This window comes from Musa acuminata, chromosome BXJ2-4, assembly GCF_036884655.1.
Source record: "Musa acuminata AAA Group cultivar baxijiao chromosome BXJ2-4, Cavendish_Baxijiao_AAA, whole genome shotgun sequence".
NCBI classification, from domain to species: Eukaryota; Viridiplantae; Streptophyta; class Magnoliopsida; order Zingiberales; family Musaceae; genus Musa; species Musa acuminata.
In genome coordinates, this window is record NC_088341.1 from 4,515,664 (window position 1) to 4,540,280 (window position 24,617).

At 38.7% G+C, this 24,617-nt stretch overlaps 3 protein-coding genes and 1 pseudogene across 3 annotated transcripts; 2 read left to right on the forward strand and 2 right to left on the reverse strand.

The window, feature by feature from the left end:
• Positions 1-1,567: 1,567 nt before the first annotated feature.
• Positions 1,568-7,204, forward strand: LOC103980727 (uncharacterized). The gene is made up of 6 exons (XM_009397207.3): positions 1,568-1,944; positions 2,609-2,896; positions 3,572-3,745; positions 3,826-3,932; positions 4,939-5,273; positions 6,337-7,204. The coding sequence occupies exons 1-6, from the start codon at positions 1,780-1,782 to the stop codon at positions 6,897-6,899; spliced, it is 1,632 nt and encodes a 543-aa protein (XP_009395482.2). The 5' UTR covers positions 1,568-1,779; the 3' UTR covers positions 6,900-7,204.
• Positions 7,205-7,961: 757 nt separating this feature from the next.
• LOC135609598 (enhancer of rudimentary homolog) lies at positions 7,962-12,002 on the reverse strand. Its single transcript, XM_065103018.1, has 4 exons — positions 11,857-12,002; positions 9,761-9,854; positions 8,385-8,505; positions 7,962-8,301 (listed from the first exon to the last, which is right to left on the reverse strand). The coding sequence occupies exons 1-4, from the start codon at positions 11,857-11,859 to the stop codon at positions 8,208-8,210; spliced, it is 312 nt and encodes a 103-aa protein (XP_064959090.1). The 5' UTR covers positions 11,860-12,002; the 3' UTR covers positions 7,962-8,207.
• Positions 12,003-15,451: 3,449 nt separating this feature from the next.
• Positions 15,452-18,887, forward strand: LOC135608922 (putative leucine-rich repeat receptor-like serine/threonine-protein kinase At2g24130). The gene is made up of 2 exons (XM_065101984.1): positions 15,452-18,020; positions 18,320-18,887. Exons 1-2 carry the CDS (start codon positions 15,500-15,502, stop codon positions 18,739-18,741), a joined length of 2,943 nt encoding a protein of 980 aa, XP_064958056.1. The 5' UTR covers positions 15,452-15,499; the 3' UTR covers positions 18,742-18,887.
• Positions 18,888-20,553: 1,666 nt separating this feature from the next.
• LOC103981574 (eukaryotic translation initiation factor-like) lies at positions 20,554-24,464 on the reverse strand (annotated as a pseudogene).
• Between the last annotated feature and the right edge of the window lie 153 nt (positions 24,465-24,617).

Below are 24,617 nucleotides of genomic sequence, written 5' to 3' on the forward strand. Positions count from 1 at the left end.
ATTTTGCATTTTAAATCAAAAACTTAAGTTGATAAAATAGGATTCCCTAGGGGATTAAATATCCAAATGTTCATCTTGAATTCAAATTAGCATTTGTTTCTTATTTATTCAATGATTTATCTCTTTTGAAAGCTATATTTTGTATGGGCATCATAGTAACTCTTTGGCTGATTTCATTATAGTCACAGAAAATAACAAAAGAAGTCCCCATGTAAAGTAGATCATGGGTTTAACTATGCAAGCTAATCCTGTTACATTATATGATATTTCTCTCATTTTAAACATAGCTATGCTTGTTTATAATATTGATGTTGAAACTGTGATATATCTGCTTCAATGGCTTTACAGCGTTGTTTTTTTGTAGTTGGTAGAAACTTGTTGTAGCTCTTCACAAACACCATAGTCACTCCATGGCTCTCTGCCTAAGCAAACCCATTGCCAAAAATATGAAGAGGCGTGTTTATTGTGTTCATTTTCTTCTCTTCCTTTTGGTTTACACAAACCATGGGGGGCGAGAGGTTGAGACGTAGAGTTGGGGAAGAAGGGTGTGTGTGTGTGTGTATACACACTATTCCCTTCTCTCTCTCTCTCTCTATGGAAAAAAAAATCTCACATATTAATTAAATAATAAATTAAAAAAATAACACAAGATTAGTATGGGTCAATAATCATTGTCTATATTTATGGAAAAAATTAAATTAAATCTTGTTATATATTTTTTTACATAAATTTTGAAGAATTTTACCAGATCGACTAGAAAGAAATTTAAGAGTATTTAAAGCATTTTTTATTCTATCTTATTAAAATATAATGATTCATTAAGTATTTTATAAAATAATTAAATCTTAATTTTTAATGTTTATTTTTTTGAAGTAATTGTCGCATTAAGATTTCTTCTTATTCAATATTAACTTTGATAATATGAATGTCACGTGTGCATAAATATATGCTGTCCTTACATTTATAGTGATTTCTGAAATAATATTAAAAAATTGGGACGTATGCAGCATTTATGAAAGTTAGGGATTGGAATTCGTCCTATATATCAATTTTAGGGAGATGAGCGTTCGACAGCTGTCCGTTCTCTTTTGTCGTTGCTTGAACGGTTTTTGTCCCGCCGTGGACGGATTTCGCTTACTATATCCGATCTTTATCCACAACGGGGTAGCTCCAAATCCACGTGGACACCACATGCGCCTGCGCCGCCCCCAGCCACCAGGTGGACCCCGTCCCGAGCAGTGAAGGTTCCAGAACCGGACCCCACCTTTGTCCCCTGCGTCTCCGGACCGCCCCCCTGGCGGCACGTGCTGACACGCCCGCTCACATGCCGACATCACCACCACGATCCTATCCTTTCTTTCTTTTCAGACTCAAAAGACCATGTTACCCTTTCTATCTGCAGAAACTGCCCTTGAATGAAAGGGGAAGAACGAACGCCACTGGGGCATAAATGTACTATGGGAGAAACTCCAAACCCACGCGCGCCGCTACCCCGCGGCACGTGTATGGCCGCTTGCTGAGATGGACGCCTTCCCCCAAATGTCCGGTGTATTTATATTCCTTGAATCATTGAATTGATTTCGGAGACGGTAAGCGTGGAAGAAGCCGCCGCACGTTTTCCTTCGACTCCTCTCCTAATCCCAATCGCAACTCCAATCCCTCGAGTAGATCTCTGGTTTGTTGGGATCTAGATTAGAGGAGGTTGACAGAGTGGAAAGATTGCGTGGATCTCCGGTCGAGGGTTCATTTCGTTTTCTTCCTTGTTTGCTGGAATCTCTGATGGTTCAGCTGATGAGTTACGGCAAGCTGCGGCCGGACTCCGAGCTGCCGATCAAGAAGTTGCCGGCGCCGGTGAAGGTGGAAACTGAGGACCAGTTGGAGGACGAACATGGGCCGCCTGATAAGAGATTCAAGATGGCTCGTCCTCCCCCTCCTCCCCAACAGGTGGATCTCTCTTGTTCCTTCTCTTCTTCTTCTTCTTGTTCCTCAAGCGAAAACCTGAATCTTTTTTATTCTGTCTTGTATCTGCCTTTACTTGCAGATGATTAGCGAGCAAATTTGTAGAATAATTTGATCCGATTGTGTTCTAGGGTTCCGATAAAGCAAATGTTTTATCATGATGTTTCTTCTTTGCGGAATAACATATAGATTCCGGTGGATTTGCCTTAAGAAATATGTATTCGGACCACTGACTGTAAAAAAGAAAAGTTCTTTATTTTCATTTTTGGAATTTAAATGTGAGATAATTATTGATTTTTTTTAATTATGAGGAGAGGTTTTCATCTTGCGCACATAATTAAAGTTTGCCTTTTATCATCACCGGAATAGATGGGTGAGGTTTAACTTGTAAGGCTAATGCTCCTTTTTTTCCGAGTAAAAAGAACGAGCTTTTAGAAAGAACTTTCTGGCGGAAAATGTTTGACAGGTTTCTTCGTTTGTTTTCATACTCCTTTACTTAATATGGGGTGATTTGAGCCATACTAGTGACAATTGAGTTGGCATGTTTTTGTAATAGGCAATTTGTTATGCTATCTTACAGAATCTATTTGTCAAGATAATAAGTGTGGTACATTTTTGAAGTTAATCTTACTAAATTCCTTTGTAACAGAAGTGGGAAACAGGTGAAACTATGCCTCCAACAGAGGCCATCCAGCATAATCTGCTTAATGAGCCTAGCCCATTGGGTCTTCGTCTGCGAAAGAGTCCTTCGCTGCTTAACTTGATTCAGATGAGGTTGTCTCAAGCAAATGCAGCTGTCGGTTCTGGTATCATGAAAAATGAGAGCTTAGAGGATGAGAACAAGAAAGATACTAGGTCCACTTGTGCTTTAGCCAACACTGAAAAGATAAAAGCATCCAACTTTCCAGCTTCCCTTTTGAGGATTGGAGCTTGGGAGGTAAGTCAACTATGTCCTTTGGATCTTCCATTTTCTTTATTCTTAACTTAGTGGATTAAAAAAGAAAAAAGAAAAAAGAAATGGAGCACTTTGCATCATATGATTACTTTGGTTTTTGGTGCCAAGTTTTTCTTATTCTTTTAGCAGATCTGATCACGTAGATCTTTATCATTTTCCGTAGACTGTAATTATCAAATCTGAAAGCTATCTTTGCAGACCTAAGGTATATCTTTGTTTTGCAAATTATTGCTCGTGGTTTCTTCAAGTTCCATGCATTAGATAGAAATTGTAGCATCTGGATGGTCATCCTTCTCTTTCTTCTTTTTTGACATCTAACATGGCAGGGGATTACTGATGCATGAGCTTAAATTATTAAAAATGATGATTCATTAAATTGATAACATTTTTACCTTGAGCTGTTAATATTAAAGATTGAGTTGTGCCTTGCCCGTGTTGAGGAGCCACGGGCATGACTTATCATCATATTAAATTGAGATGTTGATCATTTATGTGATTATCAGCTTTGGCGCTATACTATAAGATTGGCTTAGTTTGCACCACACACTTATGTTGTATTCTAGTTTGGTTGGATCTTGGCCTATGAGCAACTCCTAACTCTGATTTCAAGACAAGTAGGTGGAATTAAGAATGATTAATTTATTGCCTTTTTAACAGTATGCATCAAGGTATGAAGGAGATTTAGTAGCCAAGTGCTATTTTGCAAAGCGGAAGCTTGTCTGGGAAATTCTTGAAGGTGGTCTTAAGAGCAAGATTGAGATCCAGTGGTCAGATATCACAGCTCTCAGGGCAACTTGTCCAGAAAATGGTCCAGAGACTTTGAATATAGTGGTATTTTTTGTGGCTTTAGTACATCACAATATTTTGTCAAGATTCCTCGATTTTATAAGACATTCGTATCTTCTGTGCAGCTGGCAAGGCAGCCTCTTTTCTTTAGGGAGACTAATCCACAGCCTAGGAAGCATACATTATGGCAGGCGACTTCAGATTTCACTAATGGGCAAGCAAGCATGCACAGGTAAACAATACATTTATTATGTTTAATTGATTGTAACAAAGGAGTTTACTGTTGTTATACTCATCGAGCAGTTCAATTTAGTCTCACTCGACTTATTCTCTTCATTGACTACAACTGCATATAGGAATCGGGACTTCAGACTTTAAATGGTGCCTATTATCTTACATTCTTACGTATTTGAGCAAAATGGTGACAAATGGATTTTACCTTCCTCAGCACAATGTGTTTGTTGCTTTTCTCATATTTCATTTTTTATGTTGAAATAATATGCAGTAAGTGTTACGATGCTATGGTCCTTTCACACTTTTATAGATCAATGAGACATTCAGTTCTATGTACGTACTGTTTTCTCTGGGCATTTTCCTGGACCATTTAGTCTTATTGTTAACATACCATGGTTTCCTTTACCAGTTCCGGTAAGCAAGATCTTTTCTTGATCTGTTACATGCATTGAGGTAGACTGAGAGTATTCCTTCTTGGATATGCTAAGTGACTCACAATATATGGTTCCATGTGGTGGACAATGTGTTACTTATGCAAAGTACTAAAAGGAATGATGTGAGTTACATGACCGTGTTTAGGCATGGGGATGGTCTTAGCTGATCTACTTTAAGGAGAATTGAAAGAATACTTAAAACTAGGAAAACTTTACATACGAGACAACTTGCATCTGTATGTTTTCACAGTTGGCTAACTGTGTAAATTCACCAGGTGACATCTCATTTTGCAAGTCATCTACTTGGTTTTGTGCCTTCAAATGAGCTTTTTCAAATTGATTGAATAATGTTCAGATTTGTATTTGAAATAGTGGTTGTCTCAAAGCTAGTGACTGATTTAGATTATGTGTCAATTGTATGCTTTTTTATATACGTGCCAATTAATTAGTAACTGGTAAGTGATAAGTTGCAACTGGTGAGTGATAACTTGCAACTTCAGATCCTTTGGAATCCTTGATTTTTTTTAATAGGTCAACACTTGTAGTAAATTCTGATATGCTTTCTTACAGGAGGCATTTTCTGCAATGTCCACAAGGTCTGTTAAATAAGAATTTTGAGAAGCTTATCCAATGTGATCCTCGGTTATATGCACTAAGTCAAGAACCAGATAACATTTTAAAAAGCCCTTTCTTTGAACCAAGGAGTTCTGTGTTTGATTATCAAGAGGAATACAAGTGCCATTCTTTTGATAAGCTGAAGGATGAATGTGGATCTGCAATTCAAGAATTTCAAGATTCTGCATCTACATCTGTTGGCACATCAACTTCTTTTAAGAGTGATGTAAGGGATTCTGTCGGTACATTTTCTGATGTTTCTAAAGGCGAAATCCACTCACCAAGCTCAGGTAGTTTTGGAACCCTGTTGTATGATAGTGTGTTCAAGCCATAATGGTTCAAAAATTAAATATTTTGCACTTTCTGTTTTACGGAAGACATGTCTTCTTGATGATTAATAGACTATGAACTGAAGTACATAATTTCTCTAATAACCAGTAGGCTTTTCTTTTGTTGTCGAGCACTATTTTTCTGCTTATTTTGTTTGGTTCTTTTGGAGAATTGCTAGAATTTGTAGTTTGAACCACAAAGAAAGAAAAAGAATACTGAAATATTACTTGAATAGATGAAATTGAAGCCATTGTGATCCATGTATTTCAATATCATGCTTAGTACCATTCGTTTGGCAAGGGATTAATTTGGAACTTATTTTTTTGTAAAGCACAATGTTTTGCATGTGGTGAAAACATTTAAATTTGTATCTTTGCCATCCTTTGATGCACTGTTAAAGGAGCATTGTCAGAAACCATCCTGGGAAGGTGAGAAACGATGGCGAGTACTTCCTTTCTCATGCTTCCTCTCATCTTCTCCTACTTCTCCTTTTCTTCTTCCTCTGTTTTCCTCCTACTTCCTTTTTCCTCATCATACTCCACTTCTCCTCCTTCCTACTCGCCGTACCTTTTCCTCCTCATCTCTTATCCTTCTTCCCCTTGCTTTCCTTTCCATCTCCACTTCTTCTTGTCCTCCTCTGGCGGCTCCGAGCAGATTGGTTAGTATAGTGCATACAGCTTGACATCATCCAGATTTTGCCTTTTGTTTCTGTTCATCTAAGCTTATAAGTGGACCCAAATGGAAGAGGGCCTGGTTTTCTTTTCTTTCAGTCAAAGTCCAGTCTGATCCAGTTCTGATAACTATGGTTTGGAGCAAAGGTGATAGATTTTTGAATTCCATCAGTTCATTGATTTGTATCTTTTCTGGCGATAGATATGACCCACAACTTCCGTTTCCTTCTTTTCTATTGTTCCTTTACCACAGAGTTCATTTGATGTTAATTTATTGATCAGTTAACCTGCAATGCAATTTACTGTTTGCAATTATCCTTTTTTTTTTTTCTTATCTTCTACTTTGTTTTAGTGAGAGAACGTCAGGTGGTGAAAGAAATTAGTACGGTGGAAACTGAAGAGACAAAGAATCAAAACTGCTGGAATCAATGGAAATTCCCTGGACTCAAGCCTTCGATGTCCATTAACGACTTTGTAAACAAAATAGGGCATTGCATTTCTGAGCAGATCAGTTGGGGGAATCCCGAGTTGTCGGGTATGGTTATACCTGACAAAGAGATGTTGGAAGAGTTGGTTCAGAGCCTCTTCAGTGATTCTCAGATGCCTGCCTCTGATGAAAAATCTGTCATGTCGAAGGTGAATTCCTTTTGCAGTTTGCTCCAGAAAGATGTTGGCACAGTCCACAGCCATCAGATAAATGCTGGCGACAATGACTTCCATGATGGTACATCAGAGAAGCACACTCCACCTACCGAAGGCGAGTTCAACGATATCTCAGGTGCCAAGACAGCAGCGAGCATCTCAAGGAAAGATTCATTTGGGGAGCTGCTGATGCATCTCCCTCGCATTGCCTCGTTGCCTCAGTTCTTGTTCAATATCGCAGAAGACGAAGAAGATAGCTCCCCATCAAACTAACTTTCATGCATATGTTCTTCAAAAGGTCATCATCCTTCCTGCTTTTGATGTATAGAAATAGTAGTGTAGATGTATGTCAGGGTTTTAGACATTGGCCCTGTAAATGTAGGTTTGCATTGTAGTGTGAACTTGTGTGTTTTCATGAAGTGTATCAGTCCATGTTGTCGTATAAGCTGTTTGGAAATCCATATTGGCCAAACAAGTTGTGCTGTACTGTGGATTCACAATTGTGAGACTCCAATTGTAAACATTGAGGGAATCCCCTTTTTTCAACATGTATATCAAAGAAATGGTCATTGCATAAAGTTCCTACTGTTACACTGCTGCCAGATGCCTTGTTATGTTTGTGCTTTCTGTTAATCCAAGATAGAAGCTCTCTACCAGATAAATGGGAGATCTATGGGATTTCTATTCCTATGTTATCTAGATTGGTCATGTTCTTCTCTAGGAACACTTCAGATTTTATTCGAGTTAATTATATATTATTCCTTATATTTGAATCCTACGATCCAGAATCATGATCTTTGTACTAAAAAAATTTATATTAACATCTTTATAATTTTTAAAATAAAATAAATAATTTTATTTATCATAATATCGTAATGAGTATAAAGATAATTTTAATATTTTTTTTCACATAAAATTATTTTTTTTATTGATAAATTTATTAGAAACAGAAGAAATATTAAAATTATTTTTTTTACTTATTACTTTTATATCGATCCAACACATGATATTACGTGAATATAATTGACAACATTAGGATAAATAAGATTATTTATTTTATTTTCAGAATTATAAAGATCCTAAATTTGCTAATAGGAACCAAGTGAGGGGAGGGAGATAATATATAATTAACCATCTTTATTTCATGTGATTCATTCAGAAAGAATTATTCTTCTAGGATAAATTAGAAAGCTCAAAAATTAGGTAAATCTCGACTTAGAAAGAACTAAGAGAAATTTAGAGGCTAATTCATGTGCAATATTATTTATATTCCAAGGCTCATAGGCATTTGAAGGCTATTCCATGCAGTGTAATACTTAATTTTAAGAGAAAATATGATGCCAGATGAGAACTCCAAAGAATTTATAATACTAATCATCTTAATGAAGAAACTGGAAAAGAGTACAAAGGCAGACATCAGTTCTAAAGATATCAACAATAAACCACTTTAAGCAGGTGAACAAAAAACTCAGATTCTAATAACAGAATTCTGTACCAATATATGCTCCCTTCTATTTGAAGGGTGAGTAATAGCATAGTGCAGTGAGGCACATTGTTCATCCTATATTTTTCTAGCGGAATTTAACTTGAAGCCAATCTCTTGAGGTGCTGAAACATCCGTTGTTTGATCCACAGCCGGTCATATGGTAGAAACGCCTGAATTGAGTGGTCAAAGCTGCAAGCAGAAAGAAAATAACACATTTCATTTAGTAGGTAAAAGAAATTACTGCAGCAGGAAGTGTAGATGATGATACTTACATCAGTGCGCTGAGGTCTGCTAGGCCATCGATAAAATTATAAAGATCTGAAATGTCGTAGGTGATGTTTTGGATGGTTGGATTTATCTCCTTGAGTTTTCTTTCGTACAACCCACAAATTCCTGTAAATGCGAGCAATACCCAATTATTTGAGAAACATCAGGTGGATGAAACAGTTGAGATCAACCTCATTAAGGAAAAAAAAAAAGGGAAAAACAAATACACCAGTAAATGAGCATTGTTGGGACAACAACCAACTAGGTCACCAAGAAGAAAGCATATAACCATGGCATAGAACAGGGCGTGTTAAAAACTTACCCCAAGATATTGACAGTATTATCGCTACTAAATTGTGGCCCTGCATGCAGGGAGTTTCATCCATATTCAAAAACACCAGAAACTAAAAAGAATCGAGGAAGCTTTTCAAACGACCTACCTTACAATTTGTATTGACATGAAATGACTATGTTGACATAAAATTTAACCACGGCCTTGTGACAGAACTTTAGGGCACTAATTTGAGGCTGAAACCTTGCAGTTAAAATAGAAAAGTTCTTGCAAAAAAAAAAGAAAAAGTTAACTTCTACAGATGGTTGCCACTTGAATCTACATATCTGAAATTAAAATTTTTTAACGAATGCACACGGTCAGCATCCACTCCTTCAAATTACACGGTGATAGGATTAGAAGTTAGAAACAAAAATAATAATAATAACTTAAAGACAGTAAGGCTTCATGTGACAAACCAAGATTCAACAATTACATCAGGCTTACAGGTAGATAAATGTCAGAGTGTAGTTGGCAAAGCATTCATAAAATAATGCATAACCATTAAAACTTCCAAGTTTAAATAGAAGGCCTGAGGAAAGGAAAATATCTACATTGATTTCGGAACAATTTCTGATAATTTTTGGAGGGTGTCGAGTCATCTGGCACTATGGGTAGCAAGGGAATTGTAAAAATAGTAATAAAGTTCCATTATATCAAGTATATATGTTGGTTAACTTATAATAATACAAATTAACTTCACAAATTGGCATTGCTCAACACAAGCAAATAGCAGACATCATCCATATATCTATTTATCTACCTAAATTTTGATGTACCTAGCATAAATGATGTAAATGTTATACATTCTTAATATACATTATCTAATGAAAATGATGGAGACTTCAGTACAAGTGAACAATCAAAGTTCACAATTCTACTGACTATATGAATCCAGGAGGAATAACCACAACTTTCATTAATTTCCCATAAATTGGATATACAAGGACTCCATAAAAAACACATTTACCAGATAAGAAATGTCCAGTGATGAACTTTTATGAACAGTCATGAAAATATCAGCATGTTAAAGCATAAAAGAGTTTGTACCGTCCATAGCCTGGCTAATAGAGTCGTAGTCCATGAATGTTCTGGTTGCCCTGTTCGGAGATGATTGCATCAAAATAATGGTGTGCCTGTTTGCCTGTATATTTTGTAACAACACAAATTAGTAAACATCTGAAACATCTTCATTAAAGGTTAAACTTAGTAAACTATGTAGTGCCTAAGATATCAGAAACGTGACATATAGTACTCCTGTTTTGTGCTTTTTGCTAGTCCAGAATTAAGTAAAAAATGCTCATAGCTGATCTTATTCAAAATCGATACATTTATGAGTAAAGTCCCAAAGTGAAAGTTAATTTAGTGAAACAAGTTTTTTGATGATTCAGGGATCAAAAGAGAAATCAGCTTCTTAGTTCAAAAGATTTACATGCAGCTTGAAGCATACAGCACTGAGCTGCCCAACTCAATGTGCGTACTTATATAGCACTACATATATTGGAAAAACATGAAAAACAGATAATAAGATTTGAGAACATCAACATCATGTTGGAAAAAGCGTGGACAGAATCACTCCTAAAATTTTCAGGGGTAAAGACATCTCTCACATATCTTATGTGTGGGATCCACATACACGAATTACAATCATAAGGTGTATGAGGCAACATTACCACTGAATTCAGGATTATTCTCTCCACTTAAATATAAAAACACTACGCATCAGGTGTGCCAGAGGTGATATTACCCCTATAATTTTCATGGGCAGTTTAACTCATCTAAATAGCACCATCCATATAATGTTTGTATACTTACATACGCTAGTTCAAGGCAAGGATCAGCACCATCAATGTCAAAAGGCAATATCTTTCAAAAATATTTGACAGATTTTTTTGGTGTCTATAAAAATAAAACCACTTGAATCAGTACCAACTTTTTGAAGCAAAACATGCAAAGGGTCATGGCAACATTATTCCGAAGAAAACATATGACAAAACAAGTAAAAATTGTCTATGCAGTATGCTACCAGTCTAGGCTTCGGTTTACATCAATGCTGAAAAAGGTCTCGAAAAAATATGATAACATGACTCCAGAACGAAGTTTGTCTCAGCACAAACAAAAAGGATTTCCAAGCAACATAACACAGTGGTTTTTATATGCAGTATTCTACCGGTCAATAAGCATTAGCATATATTAATAACAGGCTTCTGTAAGCAACTATAATATCAGCCTATCTTTCAATCTAGGGACAATTATTCCTAAAACGAATCACGAGGTTTCATAGTTTAGACATTCTATAAAGTTCAAAGCAGTGCTTTATGTCATGATTTGATAATTTATATGTATTAAGAGATCATGAGAATAATTGACTTAGATTGGAACTCTCATATCAGAACTCAGATTGCAGCTACAACTAAAGTTAATGGTTTAGGTACAGCTGGGTCATGCAAGATTTAGTATTTATTTTTACTAAAAATATAAATTTATGTATGTACTATTTATGAATCAGGTCGGATTATGTCAGATTCCAAGACACCAATCAAAAGCCAACTCATATCATTTGAAGATTGGGATTGTGCTTGGATTACTCTACCACTTGATATTTAACATCCTATTTTTTATAAGCAGGGTTAGGTATATCAACCAGGTTCAAGTAAAAGCATCAAGTATCTCGATTTACAACTGGATAGCAGTATACCAAATTCATCCCCACCGGAGGCAAATACCAAAAGTTCTCCTTTTTGTCCAATCAATATGGGAAAAGGTTTCTACATTACAAGAACCCACTCTAACCATCAAATTACTGAAACCGTTGGAACCTGAATCTCATCTTTTTCCTAGACAATCCCGGTTCCTCTTCCCATAATTTCCCAATTCAGCGCCAATCGATCTTACTTCGATGTAATTCTTCCGGATCAACAAGTGGAAGAAGCTAGGGTAAAAAAACATCCCCTTTTTTTCACTCAAAAGACTATAGAGAATCAGAATCAGATGCTTCTTCCATCTCAAGGACATGAATTAAAGTGAACGAGAGTGGCAAAGAAACGAAAGATTGACAGGCCCGGATAAACTTAATTTTGACTCCAAACCGACACTGATCATTGAAAAAACGAAGCTCGACAGAGTGCAAAGCGAGGTTTCCTCACCATTTCCGATCGAATCGCAAGGAGAAGCGCAGAGTCAGACAGACAGTGAGAAGGGTGGTCGTAAAGGTTATTCCTTGGGTTAGGGTTACACGAGAGTGTGGTGTGGTGACATCGCGGGACGCTCGTAAGGTTAACTGGCACCTACTTCACGGGTTCAGTCATCAGCTTTGGATATGAACCGTGTGATTGCTAAAGAGCATATATCGTTAATTAAAAGGAATCATCTCCAACGGACACTATAATAGGAAACATAACTAAATATTACCCCCTTTAGTTTACTATAAAAAATTATATTAATATTTTTATATTTATAAAAATAAAATATTTAATCTTATTTTTTTAATTTAATTTAATTGACGAAAGATATTACACGTATTGTCAGATACACAAATAACACTAAAATAAGATTAAAAAATAATTTAATTTTTATCGTCGACAAAGTAGGAGAAATGAGATAGTATAGAATATGAGTATCGCCACTAATGGCACAGGTGGATTGACTATCCCAAAGTCTAGGAAAATAATGAAGTTGGAGAAGAGAATAACAAAATAAGAGAACTAAGATAATGTAAGAGATGAGAATTGTCATTAACACTGCTATTGGATAGGCCATCCGAGAGGATAGTGAATGTTTACAAAAGTTCTCCTTACGTGAAATTAATATCTTTGGATGGTGAAGATTAAAATTATATATTTTTTTTAGCACCATTTCTACATGTGACAATACGTATGATATTTTCTATCAGTACAGTTAACAAGGAGAAACAAGATTAAATATTTTACTTTCGTAAGTATAAAAATATTAATATAATTTTTTAAAATATAAAAATTAGAATACTAAACATAATTAACTACCAGAGATAATAGGACTATGTGATTGTGATGGAATATGAATAATAAATATAAAACTACATATGCTACGAATTATATTTCATTCGTGCCCCATTGAGATACTTTTACATATGTATCCTTTCACCGTCTTAAAATTACATATTGCCACTTAGATACTAATATATATATATATATATATATATCCTTCAATATTTATATTTAATATTAATCATGATTATTATTTATTAATATCATAAAATGATGGCCAACTCAATAAAGTAAAATTGATCTAACTTAATTCATTCTCTAAAATATGCCATATCAAATTAGATAAATCGAAGGTAAACATCTCTTTCAATATTTAACTCAATCAATGATTTGAGAAAGAAATTAGTTAGGATAATTTAGAATTACGTGCTGGGATTCAATCCCTTTTAGATATCATACTAATGGGATATGCCTACGTGGTGCCACCTCATTATCTAGTCAGCTAGGTAGCCTAAGTGACGCCACGTCATCACTCGGTTAAACGACATCTTATGGCCAACCGGTGATTGCAAATAGCTTGCAACCACTCCGGACAGATTGGGCCTCTATCAATCCTCCGTTGGGCAATGAAACATGGAAGTAGTGATGGTAGCTTGTGCAACCATAGCGGTGCCGAGGAGACTCCGATGAGCCTTAAAGGAGCTCGAAGCAAGCTTCAACATCCACAGGCAATGGTGACTGTAGAACGGGAAACCACAGGCAACAATAGGCGACGATAGAGAATGGCCCACGACAAGATTCGATCATCACAAGAGATTGTTCTCTAGAGTTAATAGCGTACATTCCCTTCGTACCTAAGGATCAACGAAGGTACGAGGAAAGAAGAGAGTGGTGTTTCATGCTAAGCTGACTTTGACTAGGGTTGAACAATCCCAAGGGGAGTAGAAAGATTCTCTTTGTTGCTTTGGCGGATTGAGTTGTTGACTAACTTACACATTTACCATGTTAAGTCAAATCAAATCAATCTTTTGGACTGCTCAACATAACAAAGTTGATATGGTTTGGTTATCTACAAAGATTTAAATCATGCAGTCCACACACTATCATTGAGTATCTTCCCTTTCTACTTCTTCAAACAGACCTTATCGATTGACCTAAAATCCAGGGGTAAAATGATCAAAATAAATTCTTAATGTTCATTGAATTATTCATGATGTGTTCACAAATCCTTTTAGAGGTTTTTAAACCCTAAGTTATTACAACTAGGTTGCAGCTATTTACCCAAGTCAAAACTCCTCATCTGCAAAGTACACTGTCTTATCCTTGCAGATATATCTAAGCATAATCTTCCACAACATCTAAAGCTTCCTTTTACACCTACCAACTTGCTGTGGTTTCTTGAGAGCCATCATGGCACACGAAGACTGAAAGAGTTGACCTGTGGATCCATTATTCTTTTCTGTTTGTTGCAAAAAGAATCGATGAGACACACTGTTTGACATCTCAGTTCTCACAAGAAAACAGGAATGTGAAAGAACAAGTCAAACATGATGATCAACTGTGAACTTTCATTGCATCCATCTGTTCTTCTTTAAGTGAGTGGGTAAGTAGATGAGTTAATTACTCATAGCAAAGGCAGATCTTTTCATCTGAATCTGATAAAGGAGCACTAATCTCCATTATGGTCATGTTCATTATAGAATTTGCTACATGGTCTTAGATTATTTGGCAGATTGAAGTGGAAGCTTGACCACCAGAAATGTTGATGAGGTGAAGCATGTCACATGAGGCTCATCCTAGATAGATTGACCTTTTAATGACTGAAACAGATGGAGAAACATTGAGCAGCAAACTTGGGCACAGACTATGAAGTGTTGTTGACTTGGAGCCATGCATGCTAATTTTCTGGTGAGCTATTGAATCATAATTTTTCATGCCAGCTTAGATGTATGTCCAAAGTACAATCATGTCTCAAAGTTGCCATGCCTCCAAAGTGAACTATCTTCTGAATCCATCATCTTTATCAGAGTGTCTAAGACATGGAGATGACAATATGGTTCATGACAACCTTGTTTCAGATCAAAAACTACAATGTAGCTTGCTGGTTAAGTGTTTTAATTCATTTTTTATGATGATGATGATGATGATGTCGTTTTACTAAGACAAAAGACTTTGGCAAGTGAGATTATATAGACATCACAAGTGGCACCAATCCATCTAACTAAAATCCAAGACCTTTTAGTCCCACTGAAGATCTTGTTCAGATTTCCAATGGCCATTCACTAGATTACAACCCCTTTTGACTCTCTCCAGTCTCCTTGGATATTCACACAGAGAGAGAAACAAGAGATTATTCATTGACCTTCAACCACAGATGAGGAGGAACATGAAGTAAGTAATGAGAGGAAGAGTAAGTGTCAATTACTTGCATGACTAGGATCCAACCTAGACAGGAAAATGAGAAGATTACCATATCTTAGAAGAAAGTTTAGGGTGGAGCAATGATAAACATCACTACTTAAACTATCAAATAATTGTTTAGTGCCATGTTCTCTTTCAAATTGAGACAAAAATATTAAAAGGAGATTGAAGGAAGGACACTAAATGGAGTAGGTCCGTTCCCACTAGGAAGAGAAGTGGTTGCTGCATCACCTGAAGAAACTCTCATCACATAGTTATCCCAGCAGTCAGTCACTTTCTGCACCACATTGTCTTCCTTATTTAAGGCTATGTTGAGCATAGGTTGCAATAGCCACATGTAGCCATGCATCCATGCTTGGCTTAGAAACTACAACTCTCAGCATCAACAGTATTCATCTCTCCTATGGGTTATCCTACCTCTTTCATGGTCCATGTCCTCTTCATCCTTTTCTCTCTTCTTCCCTACCCAACACTGCATCTCCGCACTTCAAACATCACTGATGCAATGGCTCTCTTGGCTTTCAGAGAAGGCATACGAGACCCAGACAATATGCTGAGCAACTGGAATGAATCGACTGATGTCTGTCATTGGATTGGCATCGCTTGCAACGACACAAGCGGAAGAGTAAAGCAACTCGTTCTACCTCAACGATCTCTGCATGGAACAATCTCACCATTTCTATCCAACCTTTCTCAGCTTCAAGTCCTCGATCTATCATATAACTTCCTTCGAGGGTCCATTCCTGGTGAGATAGGAGCATTATCTGATCTGGGTGTAATTAGCCTCAGAAACAATGAGTTACAGCATACATTACCTGATAACCTCAGCATGCTTGCAAATCTTTGGTATTTGGACCTTCCTTCCAATGAACTCGAAGGGATGCTTCCTCCTTCCATCTTCCACAACTGCACCAATTTGAAGTATGTAGACCTCTCCAACAATTCTTTCGAGGGTTCGATTCCTCTGCAGATAGGAACCTCTCTCAATCACCTGAGAAGCCTATTCCTTGCTCGGAATAACTTGACAGGAAGCATTCCAGCTTCTCTCTCCAATGCCACAAATCTTACCGGAATTGCTTTGCATATGAACTCTCTAAGTGGTGGACTGCCATCTGAGATTGTAGTGCACTTGCCGGCCTTGAAGTCACTGTCTCTTTCTTACAACAAGCTTTCGAGTGATGAGGAAGGTGAAGAACTCAACCGCTTCTTTAGGGCCATTTCGAACTTGACTCAACTGGAAGAGCTTGAGATTGCGGGAAATGATCTGAGAGGCACACTTCCCTCCATGGCTGGCCTTCTTCATGTTAATCTCTCGATCATCTTTCTGCAGGATAACAGAATCCGTGGAGCGATACCTTCGGATGTATCCGAGCTTCGGAACCTAACATCACTGGACTTGTCCCGGAATCTCCTGGAAGGAACCATCCCATTGCAGCTATTTCTTCTTCCCAAGATAGAGAGGATATGGATCAGCGACAATCTTCTACATGGAGAACTTCCTTCTCTTCCTGATATCTCAACCAAACTTGGAAGTCTGGATCTCTCACGGAATAAGCTTTCGGGTAGAATTCCATCATCTGTATCGAAGCTGCGTAGCATGAGGTATTTGCTGCTGGGTGGAAACTTACTTGCGGGATCAATACCTTCAAGCCTTGGAAGCATGAAGCTGGAGAAGTTGAACCTGTCACACAACCAGCTAACCGGAGCAATACCAGCTGAAGTAGCAAGCTTGAGCACCATGGCGTTCTTCTTCGACCTATCACATAATTCACTGCAAGGAATGCTTCCTAAGGAGTTGAGCAAAATGGAAATGGTTCAGGAGATTGATCTTTCCTCGAATAATCTCAGTGGTTCGATTCCTCCTGAAGTAGGAGTGCTTTGTAGGAATGTTCATCTGTTGAATCTGTCTCACAACTCTCTTCAAGGGCCAATCCCTGAGACCTTCGGCAATCTTCGCAGCCTCGAGTCCCTCGATCTTTCTTCCAATTCCCTTTCTGGTGGAGTTCCTGAGTCACTACGGAACTGCATCAACCTCAAGCGGCTCAACCTGTCATACAACCGGTTGAGTGGTGCTCTACCTTGTGGCGGTGTATTCGATAACTTAACTCAAGAATCACTGGAAGGGAACGAACCTTGCGGGGTAGAACAACTCCGCAGCTGCCACTCAACACACACACTCAAGTTCCTAGTGTCGCTCGTAAGTATCATCTTCATGGTGCTCTTCTTTCTTACGATTACCTGCGTCGCAGCAGCCAAGGCACGCAGAGGCACAGCGTTTCTGAGAAATGGAGTGGATGGGAGCTGGCATTCTGCAAACTTGTCGAGTCGTCATCGAAGAGTAACCTACAGAGAGCTTTGGGAAGCCACAGGAGGATTCGACCAAAGCAGGTTGATAGGGTCAGGTGGCTTCGGGCATGTTTACAGAGCAATGCTGAGGGACGGCAGCTCCCTCGCCGTTAAGGTTCTGCAGCTGCAGGATCACAACTCTGCAAGAACATTCAACAGAGAATGTGAGGTCCTCAAGACAATTCGCCACAGGAACCTGATGGGGATCACAACAGCTTGCAGCCTTCCGGAATTCAAAGCTCTGGTGTTCCCTCTCATGAGCGAAGGCAGCCTAGAAGATCATCTACACCCCAAGGGAGATCGAATGAGCCCGCGGCTGAGCTTAACTGAAAGAGTGAGCATCTGCAGCGACGTAGCCGAAGGGATGGCGTACTTGCACCACCATGCGCCGGTGCAGGTGATCCATTGTGACCTGAAGCCGAGCAACATTCTCCTCGCCGACGACATGACCGCCATGGTTTCAGATTTCGGTATCGCGATGCTGGTCAGCCCAGGTGGAGAAGGGAATGCATCATCTGACCGCATGACAAACTCCACAGCGAATCTGCTGCGTGGATCAGTTGGATATGTTGCTCCAGGTAAATTCCTGTGTCCTAAACACAATGAAATCTATGTCCGTCGATGATTTGTTATCAGGAGTTGACATCAGAATGATACTCGCTTTCTTGGCCTAGGATTTGGCTTCATGATTGGCATTTTATAGGTAAAAACTTGGATCAGATACTGTCCAAGTTAATCCTTCACTCGATATATAGTGCGTGACATTTGAACATGCGTATACACATAAAACATAGTCAAGCTTGCACTTACAAGCCTAAGCATTTTAGTTTGTTGCTTCATTGAATGATTGAAGATTGAAAGATTTCCTTTTTCTCAGAGTATGGACATGGTAGACCTGCATCAACAAAAGGGGACGTCTACAGCTTTGGCATCGTTGTGCTGGAGATGGTTACCGGAAAGAGACCAACAGAGGACATGTTCGATGAGGATCTGAGCTTGATCAACTGGGTGAAAAGGCACTATGGCAGTCGCTTGGTGAACATTGTGGACTCCTCTTTGGTGAAGAATATAAGGGAACAAAGCCATGAAGTTAAGAGAGTATGGGAAGTTGCAATCATGGAAATGATCGAGTTGGGTCTTCTTTGCACACAGGAGGCTCCTGCAAGCAGACCAACCATGATCAGTGTTGCTGATGACCTGAACAAGCTAAAAGATTACCTTGGTGGTGACACAACTGCAACTTTGGCATCATCACAAGGGATGACATCTTCGATTGCTGATATTGGAGATGATTGGTAGCTTGTTCTTTTGGATGTTTGAGTCATCAAATAAGAGGTTATGTCTTTTATATATTTTTCAATGCTATCTTATTATTTTAATACCATAAACACACTCTGATTGATGTTGCAGTAATGTACCACAAGATAAGAAAGATTAAGTTGCTCTTGTTCTTTCTCAGTTTGACTTCTTGGATGGTAATGCATCCCTCCTCCACAGAATTAAAAAGTCATTACAATTCTAATGGACTTTGCCAATGGATTCTAGCCTTTTGGAGCTTAAAGAACTTCTTATCCAAGCAAACAGACTGTTAGTAGACAAGTTGAGTACCTTTGCCAAAAAAGTGTTTGGTGCAATAAGAGCAGTGGGGTTCTATTAAGCAAAAAAATTTATACCAACTAAGCAAAACTAGTTAAGTTCATAATATATATGGTATCAGATTCTAATCTTTATAAAAGTATGTGGGACAAATGGATTGCATTTCCAGCTCATTCCTCCCTCTTCATCTCACCCTCTGTAATTATGAGAAGGGAAGATTTGATTTATTCTCAGCATATTCGTTCCAAGAGTTACAAGTGATATAAATGCATGTCAACCTTTAAAAGACACCACTTGGTAGATTGCTTGAAGATCCAAGGCAAGTGCTTGAGTTCAAGCAAGGTACAGGTAAAGCAGGAGAGAGAAGAAGCCAAATGGCTGTTGCATCGTCGGCGAACTGCTCTTCTGTGGACGAGGTTGACGAAGCGACTGCGAGCCGCCGCCACCCGTCCTCCCTCCTCCTTTGCCTCCGGAGCTGCTCTTCCTTGAGTACTCCACCCGTTTCACACCATCAAACTCCATCTTCTCCCCTCCGGAATTGCCACCACTCCTCGGCTCGACGGTCACATTCAGGCCTGCAACCAAGTCATACATCATACAGTTCTTGCTTTGTGAATGCTTATACAAAGGCTTCTCTTTACCTTGAAGTGGTTGGTCTTTTGCACCATGGCTGGTAGTAGTCGGTACACCCCACTTGGCTCTGAGGAATAAGAGGAGAAAGCACAGGAGAAGATTAAGCTTCATCCTGGGAGTTTATTTGGTAACAGTGATCGTAGGGAAGATTGAGGGGACTTTATAGGACTTGCTGTGATAGAATAGTATAAGAACATGAGAACACTGAAAAAGGAGGAGAAACGGGTCCATGGCATCAGATCGGGTATAGGTAGAATGGGAAAAGGATGAGGAAAAGGGCGACATTGATTCTAAAGCATCTTTGTCCATCTGGAAGAACATTGATCTGGTTTTTCAAGGCAGAATAAAGATGATTGAATAGCCAAACTTTGGCAAGCTGGTCATATAAGCAGACTATTTACTTTGCATCGTTTGAACAAATGTGTTCTCTGAAAGTCCAAAGTCTGGAAATGTCACAGCAACAACTGCGTTAACAAAATGGAAAGAACACAGGAAAAGTAGATGGATCACTTATCTTTTCTGGATGTTGGTTGTCAGTCTTCAGCTCTTGCGGATGGAGTTCTTCACATGGGATGCCATACTCCATGCTCAATTTGTGTTGATGACGAGCATATAGAAACAGGATTCTGTGTTGGTATACCACTGTTATGTTCATCTACAGTCTCACAATATTAGAGATACCAAAAAAGAACATTCTTCCAATGAACTGCAGAAAAATTCTTTGATAAATGAAGGTAAAAAGAAACATTATACCTTTATTATCTTCAAAGCTCGGGCAAAATTACCCATGGCTCAACACCATGGCATTTGTTCCTTCCTCTACAGTCACTAATAAAGATACACAAAATTTTGCAACAATCTACAAGTCATAGACTTAATTGCTGCTGTAAAATTCCCAATCTCATATAAAAAACCTGAACACAGTGGAAGGAGCAGGGAAAAGAAATGGCACCAAAAATCTTATTCCCGTACAGAATATAGAAGAGATTAACCTTAGCAGAAGACATTAAAATGAATTCAATGCAAAAGTTCCTCGCAAGCCTTGATTTCGGCCGCAAGAATTCCCATCACAGCATCAGATACTGCCGACTGGAAACTGGCATCTTCTACCTTCCTGAAAATTTTCTCCACCACCTTCAGATCAACTACACCGGCAAGAATTAGTTCACCGGCCACTTCGCCATATAAGAAAGTGCCTTTGGCAAGTCAATGCATATGTCATCCAGCAATGCCCCATGAAGCAAACAACCTGTCCCCAAGTCCCTTGGGGCAAAAACCTTTTTAGTCAATGAATACTCCAAAAGCTTTATGATGGATTTGAGCCATGAGAGGCCCTTGTCCACAGCTAGATTGATAGCCTCCTTAGCCACCTCTGGATGGTATTCTGGACTCTTCAGTTCCCCTACACATTGAAGTGCTTCATCTAGAAGGCGGATGTGAAAATACTCTTCCAGAAGAGCAATCATCTTCTTATGTAGCTCACTAGTATTAAATTTGGGTGTTGCCACTGACTTCTCCATGGATTTAGGTTGGGGCATTTGACCAACAGGCATCACGGGCCTTGAGTTTTGAGATGGAGAGTCTCCTGTGCCTGAAACAAGAGCAGAGAACGAGCTGGTGGCCCACTGTCCTGCAACAACACACTAGTCTTACCAGCAATCAGGACACCACTACCTTGAGGTAAGAACTTTGAGTTGATGGAAATTGACTTAGCCACTGAAGAACTATGGACACATTTAGCTTCACTCCTGGGCATAGATTTGCTCCGTGGAACTCCCCAGAAAATCTCCATCTAATCCAGGCGTTCCAGGCATTTTTCTTGTTACAGGCATCCCAGGCATCATACCACAAGTTCCAGGTCTGTTGATAGCACTGAGACCCCCTGACCACCAATATCATGACTATTTCTCATGATTGCAAGGGTGCAACCCAAGATTCTTTTCTACCTCAATATGGATTTTACTAATGGTTTCTGCCTTCACCTGCAAAGGCAGAAAAATCCTCAATTCTTGGAAAAATCACATCAAGATTTATGATTCTCTTGAAGAATAATTCGGTCTTGCTACTTATCTATAAATGTAATTTATATTCCAAAAAAACAGAACCATAAAATCTACAAACAGAAACAGGGTAAAGCTTACCTCTTCACAGCGAGGAATCCAGTTATTTTTCCGTAGGCCAAGCACAACACAAACCATAAATCTTAGGTGTGGTGCAAGTTGAGGATTGATAGTTGACTCCTTGAGCCAGTTAAAATAGGCATAATTGAAACAATGAGAGTTGGGACTCTCATCCAAATGCTTCCCTATGGTGTTGAATAATTGGCAGATTGCTTCATCATTTTCCTCAGCAGGACAGGTTCTGTTATCATGCCCCAATAGCTCCTACTCACAGCAGCTATATCAGAAAATCTCTTAAAAGTGTACATTCCATAAAAGTATAGAAGATCTAGTATTAGCATAAATGATGGTTACCTGAGCGATATGATGAACTATCTTCTCTGGCACCAGCTTCTGCTTTAAAAGCTTGCTGATGAGACGTATGTTAACAAGAGTATGGAGTTTCACCATTCTCTCTTTATCCTTACAATCCATTTCTTAGTCAGGCCCGATGAGCTTTTGCACTTCAGCACTCAAGTCTCCAGCATGTTCAAATGCCTCATAGCAATTATTTAAGAGTATGCACTTGAAAGTAATTTCCTTCCCACCTTCATCTTCAGAGGGGAATAGAGGTAGGTTTTCATTGAGATCAGAACAAAGTTGCGCATACATGGGACAGAATGTTGGCTTAAAGACTGCTTTCTCAAAAATGAGAGTAATGACATCCTGCAGCGTCCTGTGTTTTTCCAAATTAAGTTTTGAAAAATTAGAGCTAAAGTTCTCGACAGCAATATAGTATTAAGATTAAGACCTTTAGAATATTAGGTGTGGTAATTCCAGCATTGATCAGTTGGCCTTTGAGAACATCGAAGTTTTCTGGTGTCAGCTTGTTCAATATACTGCAATGAATCATCACCAAAAATGAAAAGTTTCCAAGAGAATTCAAAGAATACATGTCATCAACATATTCTGCTGGACTAAAGAGTTAAGGATAATTACCCTTTTCCAGTTTTCAGCACCCGCTCTTTTTCAGTGAGACTGACATGAAACACTGATTTGGATCAATTTTCATCAAACACTGCTAAGCTATATTTTATCATTACCACTAGAAACAATGAGTTGTATTAATTCTCATTGAACGACAAACTTTAGTGTACTAGTCCCACTAGATTGTGATTAGTAAGCAAAGAAGTGTTTTCCCAGCAAGCTAAAATGTAACAGAATAAAATCAAGATTTAATTTAAGACTGCCATAGACTGACATGAAAACAAAATAAAATCCCATTGCATTAAAGATAAACAACAAGAGATCCTAAAGTGACAGAAGAAAGTTCAAACAAATGAAAATTTTGATGTACTCACGAACATGCAAAAGTTGATCCCTTGTGTAATAGACATGTTCATGACTCCCAGACCTTGATTCTCCAATCTGCCAAAGTGAACTGTGATGTCAAATAATACTCCTAATTGTTATTCTCAGAGTTATCCAAAAGACTATATAAAATAAGTAGACAACTCCAAAAAACAACATTGACAATAATTTGACCAAATGGCATGATGGCACTAAGTGTAGTCAAGTGTCTATAACATATTGTGCATCAAATAAACTCTATAAGTTGGCTAGAATATGACAAGTCTCAGGAAACTTAGATCGGTGCTATCATCTGTCCAAAAGCACGTTAAAAGGTTTAGTTACCAGGAACTCAAAGGATATAAGCTAGCATCCATAGCATAGAAATTCAACGAAGAGATCAACCCATTAACATGAGCACTAAGACAGCATTTATTTAAACAAAGAATATCTCATAAAAACAAATTTTAAGATGATCAATCATTAGCTTGCAACTATAAATTACGAACATAGCAGAGGTCAACATGCGAAATGACCAAGAAAGACTACTTCAATCTAGTCACAACCATCAACACCAATCAACCAACAACAAAATCTGTACTACAGTCGAAAACATGCAATTTAGAGCCCATTCAGAGTTCCAATGCTAGTTTTCAGAGTAAAATTATCGATCAGGCTCCGTCTATATAGGTAAAAGAGAGCAAATCATACAAAGGAGGATCGAAAGACCCAATCAATGAAACCACCAACCAATAGAAAGGTCCCATCCTGCATATCAATCAGATCAGGCCATTTAAAGACGCAAACTTTGATCAACTAAGCGAAGCAATAGATCGATCTAAAGCGTTTTCGATCGACCTTAAGAGGGAGGGCGGCGCCGGCGGGGCGAAGGATGGGGAGAACGGAGAAGGACCCGATTGTGGAGTCGCAGCCAGAGGATGCGGAGTCGAACCATGGGGGCAGTTTCCGGCGCCGACTCCAGGCCTCAAGCTAATTACCATCCTATCCGACTGCATGCCTCACCGAATCCCCTCTTAACTCTGTCTTCGTGTCCCTCCGTGCAATAGTATGACCACGCTAGCGACCTGATACGTGGCGCGAGCGGAGGAGGAGGAAGAGGAGCGGTAGAGAGATAGAGGAGCCCTTGACGAAGCCCTCTTCGCCCTCGGGGGCAGCAAAGCGGCGAAGGGCGAGAGAAAACGAGGGAAGACGTCGAGCCGGACTCCCTCATAATGTCCGGGCAAAGCTGCAGACGAGTAATTCTGTAATTATATCGGATTTGGAGGAGTGGAGGCTTCGATTCTGAAAGGTCCGTAATGCTGTCGTCCTCAACAATAACTTTTAGCTACCCTAATATCCCCACCCACAAACAACCTTTTATATCATTGGACACTATTCACCTGTTTCCTTGGGTGCTGAGCTCGTGATTGGTGGGTTGGTCTTGTCGAACGGATCGTATGAACTTCTATATCGGACCCACCACAGAGGGCATTCTCG